At 39.1% G+C, this 16,367-nt stretch overlaps 1 protein-coding gene across 1 annotated transcript in view; it reads left to right on the top strand.

Moving 5' to 3' along the window:
- Nucleotides 1-535: 535 nt before the first annotated feature.
- The window catches only part of commd10 (COMM domain containing 10), a 29,410-nt gene continuing 13,578 nt past the window's right edge, over nt 536-16,367 (top strand). The window contains exons 1-5 of the mRNA XM_051668565.1: nt 536-642; nt 1,052-1,142; nt 1,224-1,331; nt 3,624-3,779; nt 5,125-5,238. Coding sequence (XP_051524525.1) covers nt 614-642; nt 1,052-1,142; nt 1,224-1,331; nt 3,624-3,779; nt 5,125-5,238 — 498 coding nt within the window. The 5' untranslated portion in view covers nt 536-613. The remainder of the gene's footprint in view (nt 643-1,051; nt 1,143-1,223; nt 1,332-3,623; nt 3,780-5,124; nt 5,239-16,367) is intronic.

Genomic DNA, 16,367 nt, shown 5'->3' with positions numbered 1-16,367 from the left:
GAGCGGCAGTTCTGTGGATGGAAACACCTTGTTGATGAGAGAGGTCAACAGAGAACGACCAGACTGGTTTGAACTGACAAAGTCTACGGTAACTCAGATAACCACTCTGTACAATTGTGCTGAGAAGAATATCATCTCAGAATGCTGTTCTGAGATGCGGGTTGGCGCTGTTTTTTGGTGGCACGAGGGGGACCTACACAATATTAGACAGGTGCTTTTAATGTTGTGACTAATCGGTGTATTTATATAATTTTATTTCATTTCTCATTCTCTGATTCAGTTTTAGTCCTTACATAAATTGATCATAATAACCAAAGTTTCTGCCAAAAATATTTATACATTTATTTATATGACACTGGTGGCTGATACCAAGCTGCAACAATTTTAACCATGGTTTTTGGTGGGAACTGTGGTTACCATGGTGAATGTTTCATTTTTATTCCTGTTTTCAAGAAAAGCAACAACATATTAGCATTTCATCTCAAGAAATAAACATACACGGTTCCTCCAGTTATTTGTATTTTATACCGTGTGCGCTGACGTCACGCGTCATGTGACCGACAGCGGAAGTGCTTGTGTTTCCTGAGTTGAAAAGAATCAAAACAAACGGACGATGAATTCAATAATTACAGAGACACCAAGGTAAAAAAAATACACATTTTACCATTATGATACTGAAGCAAAACACTGTATTTCACTGTAAATGTGTGTGTTCTCAGGTGACGCGGAGACTGTGATTATATTCATCTTTATACGGTCGTTTACTGATAGTCGCTTTGAATTAAGCGTATGATGAATTAATGAATGTTAATGCACACAGTGATGTATATACAATATACTGTGAGATACAGTCATTTAATCTGTACTGCTGATGTCATTAGACAACACTGTCAATAATAAATCATTTATTATCATCACACCATCTATCCATTATAATAGTATATGTTTATATAAAGGTCTTTTACTCATCACCTGATGTAATGTTGTCTTCAGTGATGTTTAGTAGTCTGTTGTACTGTCAGTACATGTGTGTGTTAATGATGTTTTGCAGTATTAAAGCAGCTGTGGTTCACATCAACTCCATCGACAGCAGTAAACTCTCACGACTTCTGACTCGAATCCTGCAGAAACTTCATCTGAAGGTCTGTGTCAGACCCTAATGAATGAATGAATGAACATTTCAACATTCACACATGTCTGATAATGGTTTTTCTGTTTGTTAGGAGCGCTCGTTCACTGCAGACGAGGAGGAGAAACTCCAGAGCGCTTTATCACTGGACAAACAAACTCTTCATCTGCTGCTGGAAACTGTGTCCTTCATCCTCGAGCAGGTCAATCCAGCAGCGCACCTCAACACCTCATTCACTCATTCACTCTTCACTTCATTTCTGATTGAACTGTGGAACATCAAACATTTTGGCCCTTTTTTCAGAGCGGTAGCGTGATGCATTAAGTCAGTGGGCATGGCCATGAAGTTCTGGTATTTTCATGCAAGCATGCGCTAAAGCCGCGCTCTCACTACACGACTGTCAGATACCTGAATCACTGTAATGCTCACATTACAAATCAAGGTTTCTTGCACACATACTACACAACAGAATGCAGACGAGGTGCACAAACTACTAAGTTCTTTGACCAAGAGGCATCTCCGGCCAACAGCGGAAAAAACTTTTCTCAAATAAATCATGCGAGAAATGAGATTGATCAAGAGACTTTATCAGAAATAAAGGTTTACGATCAGCTTGCTGTCCAAAAGTTGTCTGCTAACTGATTTTGTCTGAAAAACAAAAGAAGAGATGAAAAAAGGAAATACTGCAGCAACAATATTTGGAAAGACGTGGGCAGGTTGTCTCTGTCTGTTTTGGGAAAGAAATTTGAAGTAAATAAAACAACAAAATGTAGAGTGTGCAGACCATATATTTATTTGTAAAAAATTCTTACTTGTTAGTTTATTAATAAAACATAAATATGATCAAATTGTGGCTTTCCATTCTTGTACATAAAGATGCATGATCAGATGTGATTGGCTGGAGCAGTTCGCACTTGTCGTTGCATCGCTCACACTATAAGACCATATGGTGATAATATCAAGCATGGCGTGAAAATATCCCAGCGTCTGTGACTGCTCAAGACCGGCTCAGATCACTTAACAAGCATCGCTGACCATAGTGAGCACCCATTTGGTGGCGATCTGACGTTTTGGTCGTAGACCTCAGAAATCTGTCTGTGACATTATAATCAAACTAAAAATCATGTAGTGAGAGTGGGGCTTAAAGGGACAGTTCACCCAAAACTGAACATTCTCTCATCATTTACTCACTCTCAGTCCATCCCAGATGTGTATGACTTTCTTTCTTCTGCAGAACACAAATGAAGATTTTTAGAAGAATATTTCAGCTCTGTAGGTCCATACAATGCAAGTGAATGGTGACCAGAACTTTGAAGCTATAAAAAGCAAATAAAGGTGTAACCGGTCCTGCTCGACCTGCTGCAAGCAGGATTTGAACCGGCTTCAGCCAGCATGGGAGGCAGGCGTGCTAACGAGGAGGCTATAGCCATTAGCTTCAGTCGCTAGTGCGCCTCTTGAGGCCAGGGGAGTGAGGTTTTGCACATACTGCACAGCTATCACTTACCAGCTGGCTCCTGTTACAAAGGCAGCATAAAAGTAATCCATACGACTCCAGTGGTTTAATCTATAGATGATAGATGTGGGTGAGAAATATTGAAGTCCTTTTTTACTATAAATTCTCCTTCCTGCTCAGTCAATCTCCACTTTCACTTTCACATTCTTCTTCTTGTGTTTTTGGTGATTCACAATTCTTCATGCACGTTGCCCCCTACTGGGCAGGGAGAAGAAGTTATAGGAAAAAGAGGACATGACTGCAACGTGATAATGGGCCGGGTCAAGTGCAATTTAATTCTGAGGCTCTTCTCCGGTTATTCCACCATTTGCGTCCTATTATATAGTCCATTCTCTCAAACACCAGCGATATAAACAAACACAACACATTCATAAGAAGTTGGTATAGTGAATGAACTGTATGCAGTGAATTGGAAGAATAGAAAATGTACATTAACTGCATCCTTGATGAATGTCAGTATATTTCTATGACAGTGACACGCTCCTTTAATACGCATAGAAAACGTGATTCTCTTCTGAATTTGGATCAGTTAAATTATAGAGAATGTAAGTTTTATTAATCATTTTCATCACAAATCATGGCTACTATAAACAGTGATTGACAGGGACATTATTTGATGTTCTGCTATATTTCAGAGTTTGGACATGAACTTTATTACCACCTGCTGCTGGAAGCTCCAAACTGCAAATGCAGGAACTGAGTTTAAACTTTGTGCTGAAAACAGACATTCTTCTGAAATGTCTTATTTCTCTTCATTAACATACAATACACACACAGACAGCGCAAACACTCCCACACACGCCCACTTGTGCTTTGCACTGGCATGAAAATTGGATTTAGAATTAGCGCTCTCACAAAAATGAGATAAGACGTAGTGACGCTGAGCCCTTCGTATCTGAAACAGAATCTGTAAAATGGTCTGCCAGTTTCAGGATGAAAAGAGAAAAGGATTTGTTCTGAATTCATCTTGTGTTTCTGCAGGCGGTGTATCACAATGTTAAAGCGGCGTCTCTCAAACAGCAGCTTGAGAACATCAGCATCTCGTCTGAGAAAGTGGAAGTGTTCAGTCATGTTTGGTCTTCTGCCGGTCCAGATGTGATGGAGAAGATCAGACAGAACATATTCTCTCCTCAGAAGGTCAGTTCATGTGAAATCAAGTATGAATTATAGATGCTTTAGTAAACTCCACACAGGAAAATGTTGTGTGAATTAAATTAATTGCAATAATGACACAATGATGTTTTGTGTGTTTACATGAATATTAAATGAGTGTGGGTCTTATTGGATCTGGTGTCAGGACACATATGAAGTCCGTCTCCATCACTGACCTGTTTAATAATCAAGTGAAGGGCACAAATCTTATTAACATGCTTAAATTAATGCAAGAATTTGGCACAAAATGAAAGCCTCTTGAAAAAGAACTGATATGTGTGTGTGCGTGTGTGTGTGTGTGTATGTGTGTGTATGTGTGTGTATGTGTGAGTATGTGTGAGTGTGTGTGTGTGAGTGAGTGAGTGTATGTATGTGTGTGAGTGAGTGAGTGTGAGTATGTGTGTGTGTGTGTGTGTGTGAGTGAGTGAGGGTGAGTGTGTGTGTGTGTGTGAGTGAGTATGAGTATGTGTGAGTGAGTGAGTGTGAGTATGTGTGAGTTTGTGTGTGTGTGTGTGAGTGAGTGAGTGAGTGTGTGTGTGTGAATGAGTGAGTGTGTGTGTGTGTTTGTGTGTGTGTGAGTGAGTATGTGTGTGAGTGAGGGTGAGTGTGTGTGTGTGTGTGAGTGAGTATGTGTGTGAGTGAGTGAGGGTGAGTGTGTGTGTGTGTGTGAGTGAGTATGTGTGTGAGTGAGGGTGAGTGTGTGTGTGTGTGTGTGTGTGTGAGTGAGTGAGGGTGAGTGTGTGTGTGTGTGTGTGAGTGAGGGTGAGTGTGTGTGTGTGTGAGTGAGGGTGAGTGTGTGTGTGTGTGAGTGAGGGTGAGTGTGTGTGTGTGTGAGTGAGTGTGAGTTTGTGTGTGTGTGTGAGTGAGTGAGTGTGTGTGTGTGAGTGTGAGTGTGTGTGTGTGTGTCTGTGAGTGAGTGAGTGTGTGTGTGTGTGAGTACGTTTGTGTGAGTGAGTATGTGTGTGTGAGTGTGTGTGTGTGTGGTTATGCTGTGTGTCACATTAACATCCATTCAGATTGAATTAATAGCATGTCTACAGTCTGACACAGATATTATATGAAATATAGCGTTTCACCTCGTTTTAATAAAAAACACTGTAGTTGTGCGAAATAAAATGGCTTACACTCATTTAACTGCAATTCAACATTTCATTCTATTCTATTTTGTTCTTTTCTATTCAGTAACACACTTTTGCCTGAATGTAACGGTAGTAAATAAGTGTTTAGTGTTCAAGTCAATATGGAGTGTGTGTGTGTGTGTGTGTGTGTGTATTTGAGGTGTATCTGGAGTGCAGTTGTCCATGTGTGTCTCATGTTGTTGTTCTTGTAGTTGGATCACATCGGGTGGCAGTTGAATCTGCAGATGTCTCGGTCCGATCAGACCCGTTTGAAAGCACCACACGCAGTTCTTGATCTGGGGCTCCGAGCGGAGGATGATTCACAGGTGAAACTATCATGAATGAATGTCTGTGTGTTTACTGCACTGTGGTCTGATGATGTGTGTGTGTGTGTGTGTCGGAGGGATCATCAGATGATTATTAGTGATGGATTGATGTGGATCAGACTGATTGATCAGCTGATATTTGGACTTTTTGTGGTTACCAGAATCAGTCGGTTTCTGCTCGGTTGATCAACAGAAGTGCTGAATCTCCTTTGTGTCTGTTGCAAAATTTACTGAGAAACTGTTGTGAAAAAAAGTGAGTTAATTTCAGTGAGTATGTGTACACCTCAGTTGCTATAATTAAATGTTATTAACTTATACGATATTGAGTATTTACAGTATATATCAGCAGTATATGAAGCTTCTTTTAGTCATCAGTAGGTCTGCACGATTATGACAATATCCATAATCACAGATTGTTTCCCTTGATATTGTAATTGCATTTAATTTTGATTAATAGAATTGTCATTAACGGATTTATTTTGCGTGTATCATCTGCATGCTGTATTCTTTATGTATTCTTTCTCAAGCTGAGAACTGTGTTCCTGAATAACTTTATTTCCATTTTATCCATCAGTAGATCAAGACTAGATCCCACATGGTGCTCTTAGCAATATAAGACACAAAGCTATTATTGAGATTTGGGATCAATTATACACAGAAGCGAGCAACAGATTTGTGTGTGATATGATTACACCACTCAACTGCTGCACAAACACAAGAACATGAAACATTTTGACACAACAGGAGCAGACTTTTATTGACCGCTGGATAATTGTGGCAGCTGTAATTGTAATCTCGATTCTCAGTCTCATTTATTTGATTAATAGTGCAGCCCTAGTTATCAGCCACTGAAATATCCATTTCTATCAAGCATTACAGATTAATACAACACTTGAAAATGAAATGCATTACCACCCACAATCATTCCATACATTCGTTTGTGTGCTGAGAGTCTGTATGGTGCAAGTGTGTCTTTACTCGGAGGGTTTAGAGGAAGTCTTGGGAAACTATGTACACAAGCAGCTGAGAAGCATTTGATTATTGTCCTCTTTTAATAGAGTTTAAAAGTAAATCCAGTGACAGATCTGCTGTGATTCCTGTGTGTGTCGTGTGGTGGCGCTGTTGCTGCATGTACAGTGTGTGTGTGTGTGTGTGTGTGTGATGTGTGTGTGTGTTCAGATGATCTGAAGCTTCAGACGAATCCCTGTGAGCGAGTTCTGCTGCTGTTTGAACTCCTGCTGTGAGAATGATTCATTTTCTGCAGAGAATCTGACAATGTGGTCTTTAAATGGACATTTTAAAAGTCAAAGATTCTCACATTCTCCGTGTAGAATCAAATGTGTCATTATGCTAATATCATCTATCATCATGATGATACATTATAACAACTATTTCACACCTTATTTTCTATTAGCACTGTTAACATAAACAACAACGATACATTTGACTCCTCAGAAGAATTTGGTACAATCATGAATATCTCAATCTCTTTTTAATAAATGCTCAGGATGCTGGGTCTTACACAGGAAAGATTGATTTAATTTACTTCAAGGCATGTATATACTGTATATAATACATACAGATTGCAATCAGTTGTATGTAATCATCATTATTTTATAGTTATATTTAAAGTATATAAAACATTAAAACCCATTATCAACACCCAGTTGCATGTGATATAAATCATTACTGGAAAAGCTTTATAATTTATTAGTTATGTTTGAAAGATCTAATGGATGTGGTCTTGTGTTTGTTCAAAGATTCTGCTGGTCATTCTGATGAACACTTCAGATGTTTTTGAAAGATTGTGGATGTTGGAGGTCTTGATTTCATCTGTCAGTTACACTGTGATAAATGAGATGATAATGATATGTTTTATATCAACGGTGTGTTTGCTATTGATGAACTCTTGATTAGTTTGTGTTCAAACTCATGAAGTGACTCTCAGGTGTTTGTATTGTTCAGAAACTGAATCAGCTCATGCGAATCACTTCAGATCGATGAGTCGCTTCACAGCCAGTGAGATTCCTTCATTCTGAATGTCTTTATACGTCTCATAGAAGACAAACTGTTCTGAAGTTCCTCCTGTTTCCTGAAGATAACAGAACAGAGGAGACTCGGCCGTGATTGTTTTCAGCGTTTCATGTGATATAAAGCAACTGAATGAATGTCACATCACATCTTTATTCTTCTGCAGGTTCAGTTGAGACTGTAGTTGCTGTTTATCTTGAACTCATTCTGTTTTCTAACCAGCATCAAATTTTAATTTGTTTTTCTGGGTTCCGTCACGGAGGAGCCGAAAGTCTTTGTTCACCATCAGTGCCAGATAAAGACACTAATTAAACCTTGTTTAAACTGCAGCGCTCATTTCCTGTCAGAAGCATAGAAACAAAAGTCTCATGAAGAACTATCAGATTTAACTTTAAGTGAATGAGTGAATGAATGAATGCAGCTCTGTGTGGATGTTCAGTGCTGCGGTTTGTGCTCTCATTGTGTGCGGCAGCTTTATTCATGTGTTTACTGCGGCGCAGGGGTGCATGATGTCACAGCTTTGTTCCGTCTCTCTTTTCACTGAATCTGGCCGCAGTTCAGCGTTTGAGGCCCGTGTGAGGGACACGAGACATTCCAGTGGGAATCAAGTGTCTTTTGGTCAGTTATGTATTTTTTGTGTAAATCCCATCAGTGTTAGTTTGTGCTATGTGTGTTTGATTATTTATGATATTAATAGCATGTTGATATTTCAGCTGATATTGTGGTTTGGTTCTAGGATTGGTTAGGGTTTTATTCATGTTAAATTCATGCAAGTGAAAACAGTTCAAATGGTGACGTGATTAAAGTGTTGTTGACAAAAAGGTTGTCTGAGGTATTAAAAATGAGAAATCTTTTAAAATCTAGTTTAAAACGCGTGTCAGGTTCTCATAAATGTAATCTTTGTATCCATGTTGGTTTCACAAATGTATAGCATTTAAATATATATATATATATATATATATATATATATACATTATTTAATGATTTTAATCTCTCACCACTTCTCCAATAAATTTTCAAACTTTTTTTAAGGTGAAAATATACCTAACACTTTTTTAGTTAAAAAAAATCAATAAGTTTTCTCAGGGTTACACCGAATGACCTGAACAAAATGTGCCTTTTCATAAAAATGTCAAAATATTGATATTTAATGATGACAGAATAATACATTTTTTTCTCCCCTTTTCTCCCCAATTTGGAATGCCCAATTCCCAATGCGCTCTAAGTCCTCGTGGTGGCGTAGTGACTCACCTCAATCCGGGTGGCGGAGGACGAATCTCAGTTGCCTCCGTGTCTGAGACCGTCAATCCGCGCATCTTATCACGTGGCTTGTTGAGTGCGTTACCGCGGAGACATAGCATGTGTGGAGGCTTCACGCTATTCTCTGCGGCATCCACGCACAACTCACCACGCGCCCCACTGAGAGTGAGAACCACATTATAGAGACCACGAGGAGGTTACCCCATGTGACTCTACCCTCCCTAGCAACCGGGCCAATTTGGTTGCTTAGGAGACCTGACTGGAGTCACTCAGCACACCCTAGATTCAAACTTGCGACTCCAGGGGTGGTAACCAGGATCTCAAAAATTATATTTGCTTAAAATCTTTACACACAGTCATGAGACGTCCTTTCAGTTTTATGTTTTTTTTGTCACATGACAACAGAATGATTGATCACATGTTGGTTACACCACGTGACCTTGATTTATTTATTATTTTTACTGTCTCCTGATGGTTGCACCACATGACATTTTTTACTTTAAATCCTAGAAAAAAAAAAGGCTTTAAACTCAGTAATTGAAAACATGTTTATCATAGTATCAGTGTATTCAAGTCATTGTTTTGTGTGAACTGTATTTTAAAAATTTTATTTTATATATATATATATAATTTAAAAGATCTGGACCAAAAAAAAAAAAAAAAAAGAGTGACTTACTGCAAAAAATAATTTGTCTTATTTTCAGGAAAAATATCTTAACATCCTTAAAACAAGAAACACTTGAGAGACAGAATGAGATGTTAAGTCTGGTGTGGTTTATGCTTAAAACAAGATAAAACTATTTGCCAATGAGGTCAGAAAAATAATCTTGTTTTCCCTTTAAATCGATTTTGAAGTTGAATCGAAGTTTTTTAATTACGCGATTATCTTGTTTCTCTGAAAACAAGACAAAATATGTAATGTGATTTTGCTTCTCGTAGAAGATTGTGTAGATTGTGTTTGTGTCATACACAATAATTCTCTGCTTTATCTGTTAAATATTCATGAGGTTCGGAAGTTCCTCTCAATGTTTCACTGAAGCTGAAGAACCGTTCATCTGATGCGTTTAACACCACGAGTCCATGTGTGTAAAAATAGACATGTATGAATGAGAGTGTTCTCAAACGCTGCCTGTATTTCTGTGAGGAGCTAATGTTTCTTCTGCATTAATGTTCCATGAGGGTTCAGGTCAGTAACGTTCATGTTTAATCATAAACCGTCGTCTTTTATCAGGGATAAGTTGATTTCATCGCTTAGCTCATTAACAAAGTTCATCATGAGAGAATTAAAGTACAGGTGTGTTGAATCAGAATCGCTTGAGTTCTTGACTGAAACTGTTTTGCTGTTGAAGCACCTGATGAAGAACAGCAGATATTTACAGAAGAGAAGATGTGAGTCTTTGTTTGGAGCAGCAGATGAATTATAGATGCATGAAGTGCATGAGCGTGTCATTGTCTTTAGCTTTCACATAACGGTGCATTGTGGGAGTTGAGCGGTGGGCTGCTGGCGCCTGCAGTGATGCTGTGAGCATCTCTAACACTGATCACTTCACAACTCTGGCACCTTCACAACACAAATGGGACACACTACAGACGCTTTACATGTCTACATTCTGCCCGAGAATTCAGTTTTGTCACGCTGTCGACATGATCTTACGTGATGTTTTGAAGCGATGAAGAGGCTTATGTTGTGAGTAATGCAGTGTTTGGAAATGAGATGTTTGATTTGGATGGTTTTGTTGTTCTGCTAACTTCATCCACAAAATCAGTCATGGTGACAACAGAAACTTGTTTTATGAGCAGCAGGAATCAGAAATCCTGTTGCAATCAAAAGCATCATGAGTCAAAATAGATGAAACACTGAGCAGAATATGAATGAATCTAGCACAGAGCTGAGTTTAAATACTCCAAGTTGTCCGATGCATCGCAATCTTCATTTGAACAATCTCGATATCGATCCTTAAATCCCAAGATCGATCTTTTACGCTGTGTGCGACCCTCTAATACAGGGCAACCTTTTTTGACATAGAGTGCCATTTTCATGAGTCGCATTTGCAACTAAATTTAGCTTTATGTGACTAAAAATGTGTGTGATTCTCCACTGGCTGGTAAATGTTGATTAGATCACTCAGCAGTGATTGAGTAGTATAGCGGTGAAGAAGTTCAGCAGTGAGATCCTTTCACAGCGTGTTGAGAGGAAAAGTTCTGTGTAATGTGTGTCCAAGGACGAGATCCACACAATCCGTCTCTCATTGAGTAATGACTCTTTTAATATCCTTTCTGTTCTTACAGTCAGTTGTTGATCAAAAACAACAAAAATGAACAGAAGCCATTCGTGTCCTCTCTCATTAATATTCACTCAACTGAAATACTTCTGTGAGACGCTCGCTGAACTGACACTATTCTTAAAGAGACAGTACCGTTTTAACACGTCATATAAATCAACAAATTATGTATGTAAACAAAATATAGTATGTTACAATATACAGTGTACATACAATATTATATATGCAATTTCAAGACATGCTTATTTTTAGAATACATGGAATTTGTACATGTGACCAAAGTGATGAAAGACTAATGATTAAATAAAATGTGAATGTAAATATTTTCTTAATAAGTTAGAAGGTTCCCTGTATAATTAACAGCATTAACTGAGAGAGTTTCTTTCATATGTTATAACTGAAAGAATGGAAAAAAGAATCGAATAGAATTGGGAAATCTGTATTATTCTCCCAGCACTACTCAAAGTTCATGGCAAACACCGTAGAATCAGCTTTAGAAAGGAAGTTAGTATTAGCGTTAGTTAAGAAGTAAGCCTGGGTCGCTCAGTGGTAAAATACGCTGGCTACCACCCCTGGAGTTCGCTGGTTCGAATCCAGGGCGTCCTGAATGACTCCAGTCAGGTCTCCTAAGCAACCAAATTGGCCCGGTTGCTAGGGAGGGTAGAGTCACATGGGGTAACCTCCTCGTGGTCGCTATAATGTGGTTCTCGCTCTCGGTGGGGCACGTGGTGAGTTGAGCGTGGCGTGAAGCCTCCACACGCGCTATGTCTCCGTGGCAACGCGCTCAACAAGCCACATGACAAGATGCGCGGGTTGACGGTCTCAGACGCGGAGGCAACTGGGATTCATCCTCCACCACCCGGATTGAGGCGAGTCACTACGCCACCACGAGGATTTAAAAGCGCACTGGGAATTGAGAAAAAGAAAAAGAAGATGTGAATGTGATGTGTATGAAGGTCTGTACTGAGATTTGCTCTTCATTTAACCTGCCCTTGCTCTTCCTCTATAAACCATCACCATCATCATCATCATCATCATCATCGTCGTCATGGCAGCAGTGTAATGGTGTAATGGGATTAACTTCACTGGAGCTCAGAGGAACCACACGTCAGCACTTTCCTCATGTCACTGTTGTTGTGAGTCTGTTTTGAAAACAGCAGACGTTCAGACGTGTTTAAACATCGACCCTCATGTGAGCATCAGAGATTCACTCACACACAGATAACAGCAGATGCCATCGTCTCTGAACACTAGACTCAACACACACAACACAACACAAACACACAGACACACACAATTTCAATAGCTTAAGGAATAGTTCACTTAGAAATGAGAATTCTGTCATCATTTACTCTCCCTTGTGTCGTTCTAAACCCGTATGACATTCTCTTGTCTTTGGAACACAAAAGGAGATGTTTGACAGAATGTTCACACTGCTCTTTACAGTGACACCACAAAGTACCATAAAAGTAAAGTATTAAAATAGTCTGAATCCATGGACCCAACCTGCCTTGTGTCAACAGTCCAGGCTGGTGGTGGTGGTGGTGTAATGGTGATGATTTCTTGGCACACTTTGGGCCCATTAAAACCAATCAATCATCGCTTGAATGCCACAGCCTATTTGAGTATTGTTGCTAATCATGTGCATCCTTTCATGGCTACAATTTATCCATCTTCTAAGGCTACTTCCAGCATGATAATGTAAGATGTCACAAAGCAAAAGTTGTCTCAAACTGGTTCATGAACATGACAATGAGTTCACTGTTCTTCAGTGGCCTTCCCAGTCACCGGATCTGAATCCAATAGAACACCTTTGGGATGTGGTAGAACGGGAGATTTGCAACATGAATGTACATCTGACAAATCTGAAGAAATTGCGTAATGCAGTCATGTCAACATGGACGAGAATCTCAAAGGAATATTTCCTACATCTTGTGGAAGTCATGCTATGAAGAATTGAGACTGTTTTGAGAGCAAAGAGAGGCCCTACACAGTATTAGTATAGTGTTCCTAATAAGGTGCTTAGTGAGTGTATATACTGTGTGTATATATATGAACTGGCGGCCAAAGGTTTGGAATAATGTACAGATTTTGCTCTTATGGAAAGAAATTGGTACTTTTATTCAGCAAAGTGTCATTCAACTGATCACAATGTATATGAAAAATTACTATTACAATTTGAAAAAAAATGTTCAGAATTTCTTAAACTACTGCTAACTTACAAACCCAAGTAAAAAAATTTAAATGTGACAAGCAGATTAAAATTAATGCTGTTGTGAAAAGCTGTTTTTATCAAATTAGAGCCATTGCCAAACTGAAATCGATTTGATCTATTTGTGATCTGGAGACAGTTGTACATGCTTTTATCTCCTCCTGCCTGGACTACTGTAATGTCCTTTATCTGGGGACTATTCAGGCATATATGTCACGGTTGCAGTTAGTCCAAAATGCAGCTGCTAGGCTTCTCACGAATACTAAGAGGAGGGACCAAATTTCTCCTGTATTGGCCTCGCTTCACTGGTTACCCGTGCAATACAGGATTGAATACAAGGTCCTGCTATTCGTTTTTAAAGCGGTTCACGGTATGGCCCCTGGTTACATAACTGAGCTCATAAATTTCCATTCTTCATGTAGATCATTAAGTTCTGCCAATCAATTACGTCTGACTTAAAGCTCAAAGGGCATCGAGTTTTCTCTGTTGCTGGACCGAGATTGTGGAATTGTCTAATAGTCCACTTGATATTAGATCATCCACCACTATTTCTGTTTTTAAAGCAAGCTTAAAAATTGTTTTTGTTTTCATTGCCTGTTAATGCTTGATGGACACTGTGTGTAATATTTTATGTTTGTTTTTGTTCAGTGTTTTCTTATTTTATTGCTACTGTGATGTGATTTTATGGTTGTTTCTATTCCATTATTCTTTTAATGTTCAGCACTTTGGTTCTAAAGTGTAGTTTGAAAGTGCTTAATAAATAAGAGACTTGAGATTTGAAAAAAGAAGGCAAAGTCCTTTAAGGTTGCGCAGGGCTCAAGTGAATCAGTCAGTCATTTACATGAAATGCCCAGAAGAACCGATTCACTAAATGATTCAGTTTTCCCAGCATGAGAGAGAGAGGACGGTTCAGGTGAGTGTGTTTGATTCCTCCCTCGACTCCATTGTTGTGTTCAGGGGCGGATTGGCCTACGGGAGAACCAGGACCTTTCCCGGTTGGCCAGCCGCGAAACGAGGCCGAATGGGCTGCGATAAGCTGAGACGGGCTGCCGCGTTATGCAGAACGGGCCACGACAGTCTGAAGATGGCCGCAAAACAGCGCCGCAATATGCAGAAAAGAACAGCTGATTTCTCTTCCCATTCCGCCCCAGTTGCGTTCACAATATAATGTGACAAATGAAGCGTTTTGTGACTCTACAGAAAACACACTACAGAAAATAGGTGAAGTACTGAAACATGTAGTTATGTTAGTTAGATACTCCTCAACACTGATCAGCAGTCTCGTCCAATCAGATTAGATGAGCAGAAACTGAACATCTTTGATAAAGACTCTTAATAAAGACATTAATGTGCTGCAGAGGAAATAAAACCCTTCCAGTGTGTGTGAAACTCCTTCTTTAAGCAGCCAAACTTCCACAATCCAATCAGTCACAGTTTTGCTTGAAAAGCGTTTTATCTGTGTCTGCGGCTTCGTCCTCTTTAAGTGTTTATTTTGCCTAAAGCTGGAGATGGACATTAAGCCTGTAGTTTAGTCTAGCAGAGTAAATAAACTAGTGACAACACCAGCCGTTAACTGTGTGTTCAGAGATGCATTTAATTCAGTGGATGTCAGAAATGTTCACTGGATGTGTGTCATGCGACAGATGTTTATAAATGATTTATAAGTTCTCTGAGATCACCTGTGGGAGTGTGTGCTGTATGATGGCCTACTTTCAAAGAAACATCAGCAGTGATGTTCGCAACAACATGCGTACGGTTTACTCTTCAGTTTTACTGCAGTCTCTGGATATTCACCTCAGCAGATCATCATCACACAGTGTGTCAAAATCTCATTTGAGCATCAGATGTAAACAGCATCATGTGTCCGCTCCCGCGAGATCTGCTCGACATGTCTCGAGATGTTCTCGTGAGGATTCTCACCGCCTCTCATTATAGTCTCGCTCGCATCAGATCTAGGCCAAAACCATGAGAGAAACAAAATGACCCAAGAGTCTTATTAATGCAAAATATGAAGACTTCAGGACGCTGTGTGTGAATGTACTGTTTTGTATAAATCACCTCACATTTGCATTTTGGATTTAAATCTGATCGTGTGAAGTCTCGTTTGCTAATGAGTGATCGTTGTTTTAATGAGGCCGTCTAAACATAATTATGCATATCAATTACATCACACGATGAGCGAAATGATGCTTTTGCATTTAAAGTTTCATTAACAAGTCCTGTTGTTCTGTGAGTAAATAAACATGATTTACTGCAAAATAATTTTCTTACAGAGTATTTTTGTCTTGATTTCCAATAAAAATATTTAAAGATTCTTAAAACAGAATTCATTTGAAATATAAGTAAAGGTGCATATTTTAGGTGCTGTAACTGTAAACCATTTCTTTTAATATTACATTGTTTTTATCCTCCTGACCCGAGCGTGACTGATGTGTGCATGTTCTATTTCCCTTTTTGATGTGTAACTAGTAACACCTAATAAACATGCAAAAAAATAAATAATTTTTCTAGAGCAAATGGTTTTCCTAAAAATTTATGTCCACGTATGAAGTGTCGAAATGCACCTTATTTTCATCCTGACTCCATATAAAACCTCTGAAAGAAAAAATGTTCAGCTTTTGAAAGATACATTTATTCTCAGTGTGAAAATGCACAGTAATTACAGTGCATCTGGAAAGTATTCACAGCGCTTCATTTTTCCACATTTTGTTATGTTACAGCCTTATTCCAAAATGGATTAAATTCATTATTTTCCTCAATTCTACAAACAATACCCCATAACAACAACGTGACAGAAGTTTGTTTGAAATCTTTGCAAATTTATTAAAAATAAAAAAACGAAAAAAATCACATGTACATAAGTATTCACAGCCTTTGCCATGACACTCAAAATTGAGCTCAGGTGCATCCTGTTTCCACTGATCATCCTTGAGATGTTTCTACAACTTGATTGGAGTCCACCTGTGGTAAATTCAGTTGATTGGACATGATTTGGAAAGGCACACACCTGTCTATATAAGGTCCCACAGTTAACAGTGCATGTCAGAGCACAAACCAAGCCATGAAGTTCAAGGAATTGTCTGTAGACCTCCGAGACAGGATTGTATCGAGGCACAGATATGGGGAAGGGTACAGAAAAATTTCTGCAGCATTGAAGGTCCCAATGAGCACAGTGGCCTCCATCATCCATAAATGGAAGAAGTTTGGAACCACCAGGACTCTTCCTAGAGCTGGGCGCCCGGCCAAACTGAGCGATCGGGGGAGAAGGGCCTTAGTCAGGGAGGTGACCAAGAACCCGATGGTCACTCTGACAGAGCTCCAGCATTTCTCTGTGGAGAGAGGAG

Source organism: Myxocyprinus asiaticus, chromosome 33, assembly GCF_019703515.2.
Source record: "Myxocyprinus asiaticus isolate MX2 ecotype Aquarium Trade chromosome 33, UBuf_Myxa_2, whole genome shotgun sequence".
Classification (NCBI taxonomy): domain Eukaryota; kingdom Metazoa; phylum Chordata; class Actinopteri; order Cypriniformes; family Catostomidae; genus Myxocyprinus; species Myxocyprinus asiaticus.
Note: the sequence above shows the minus strand (reverse complement) of the source record. Positions and strands in the feature narration are given on the sequence as shown.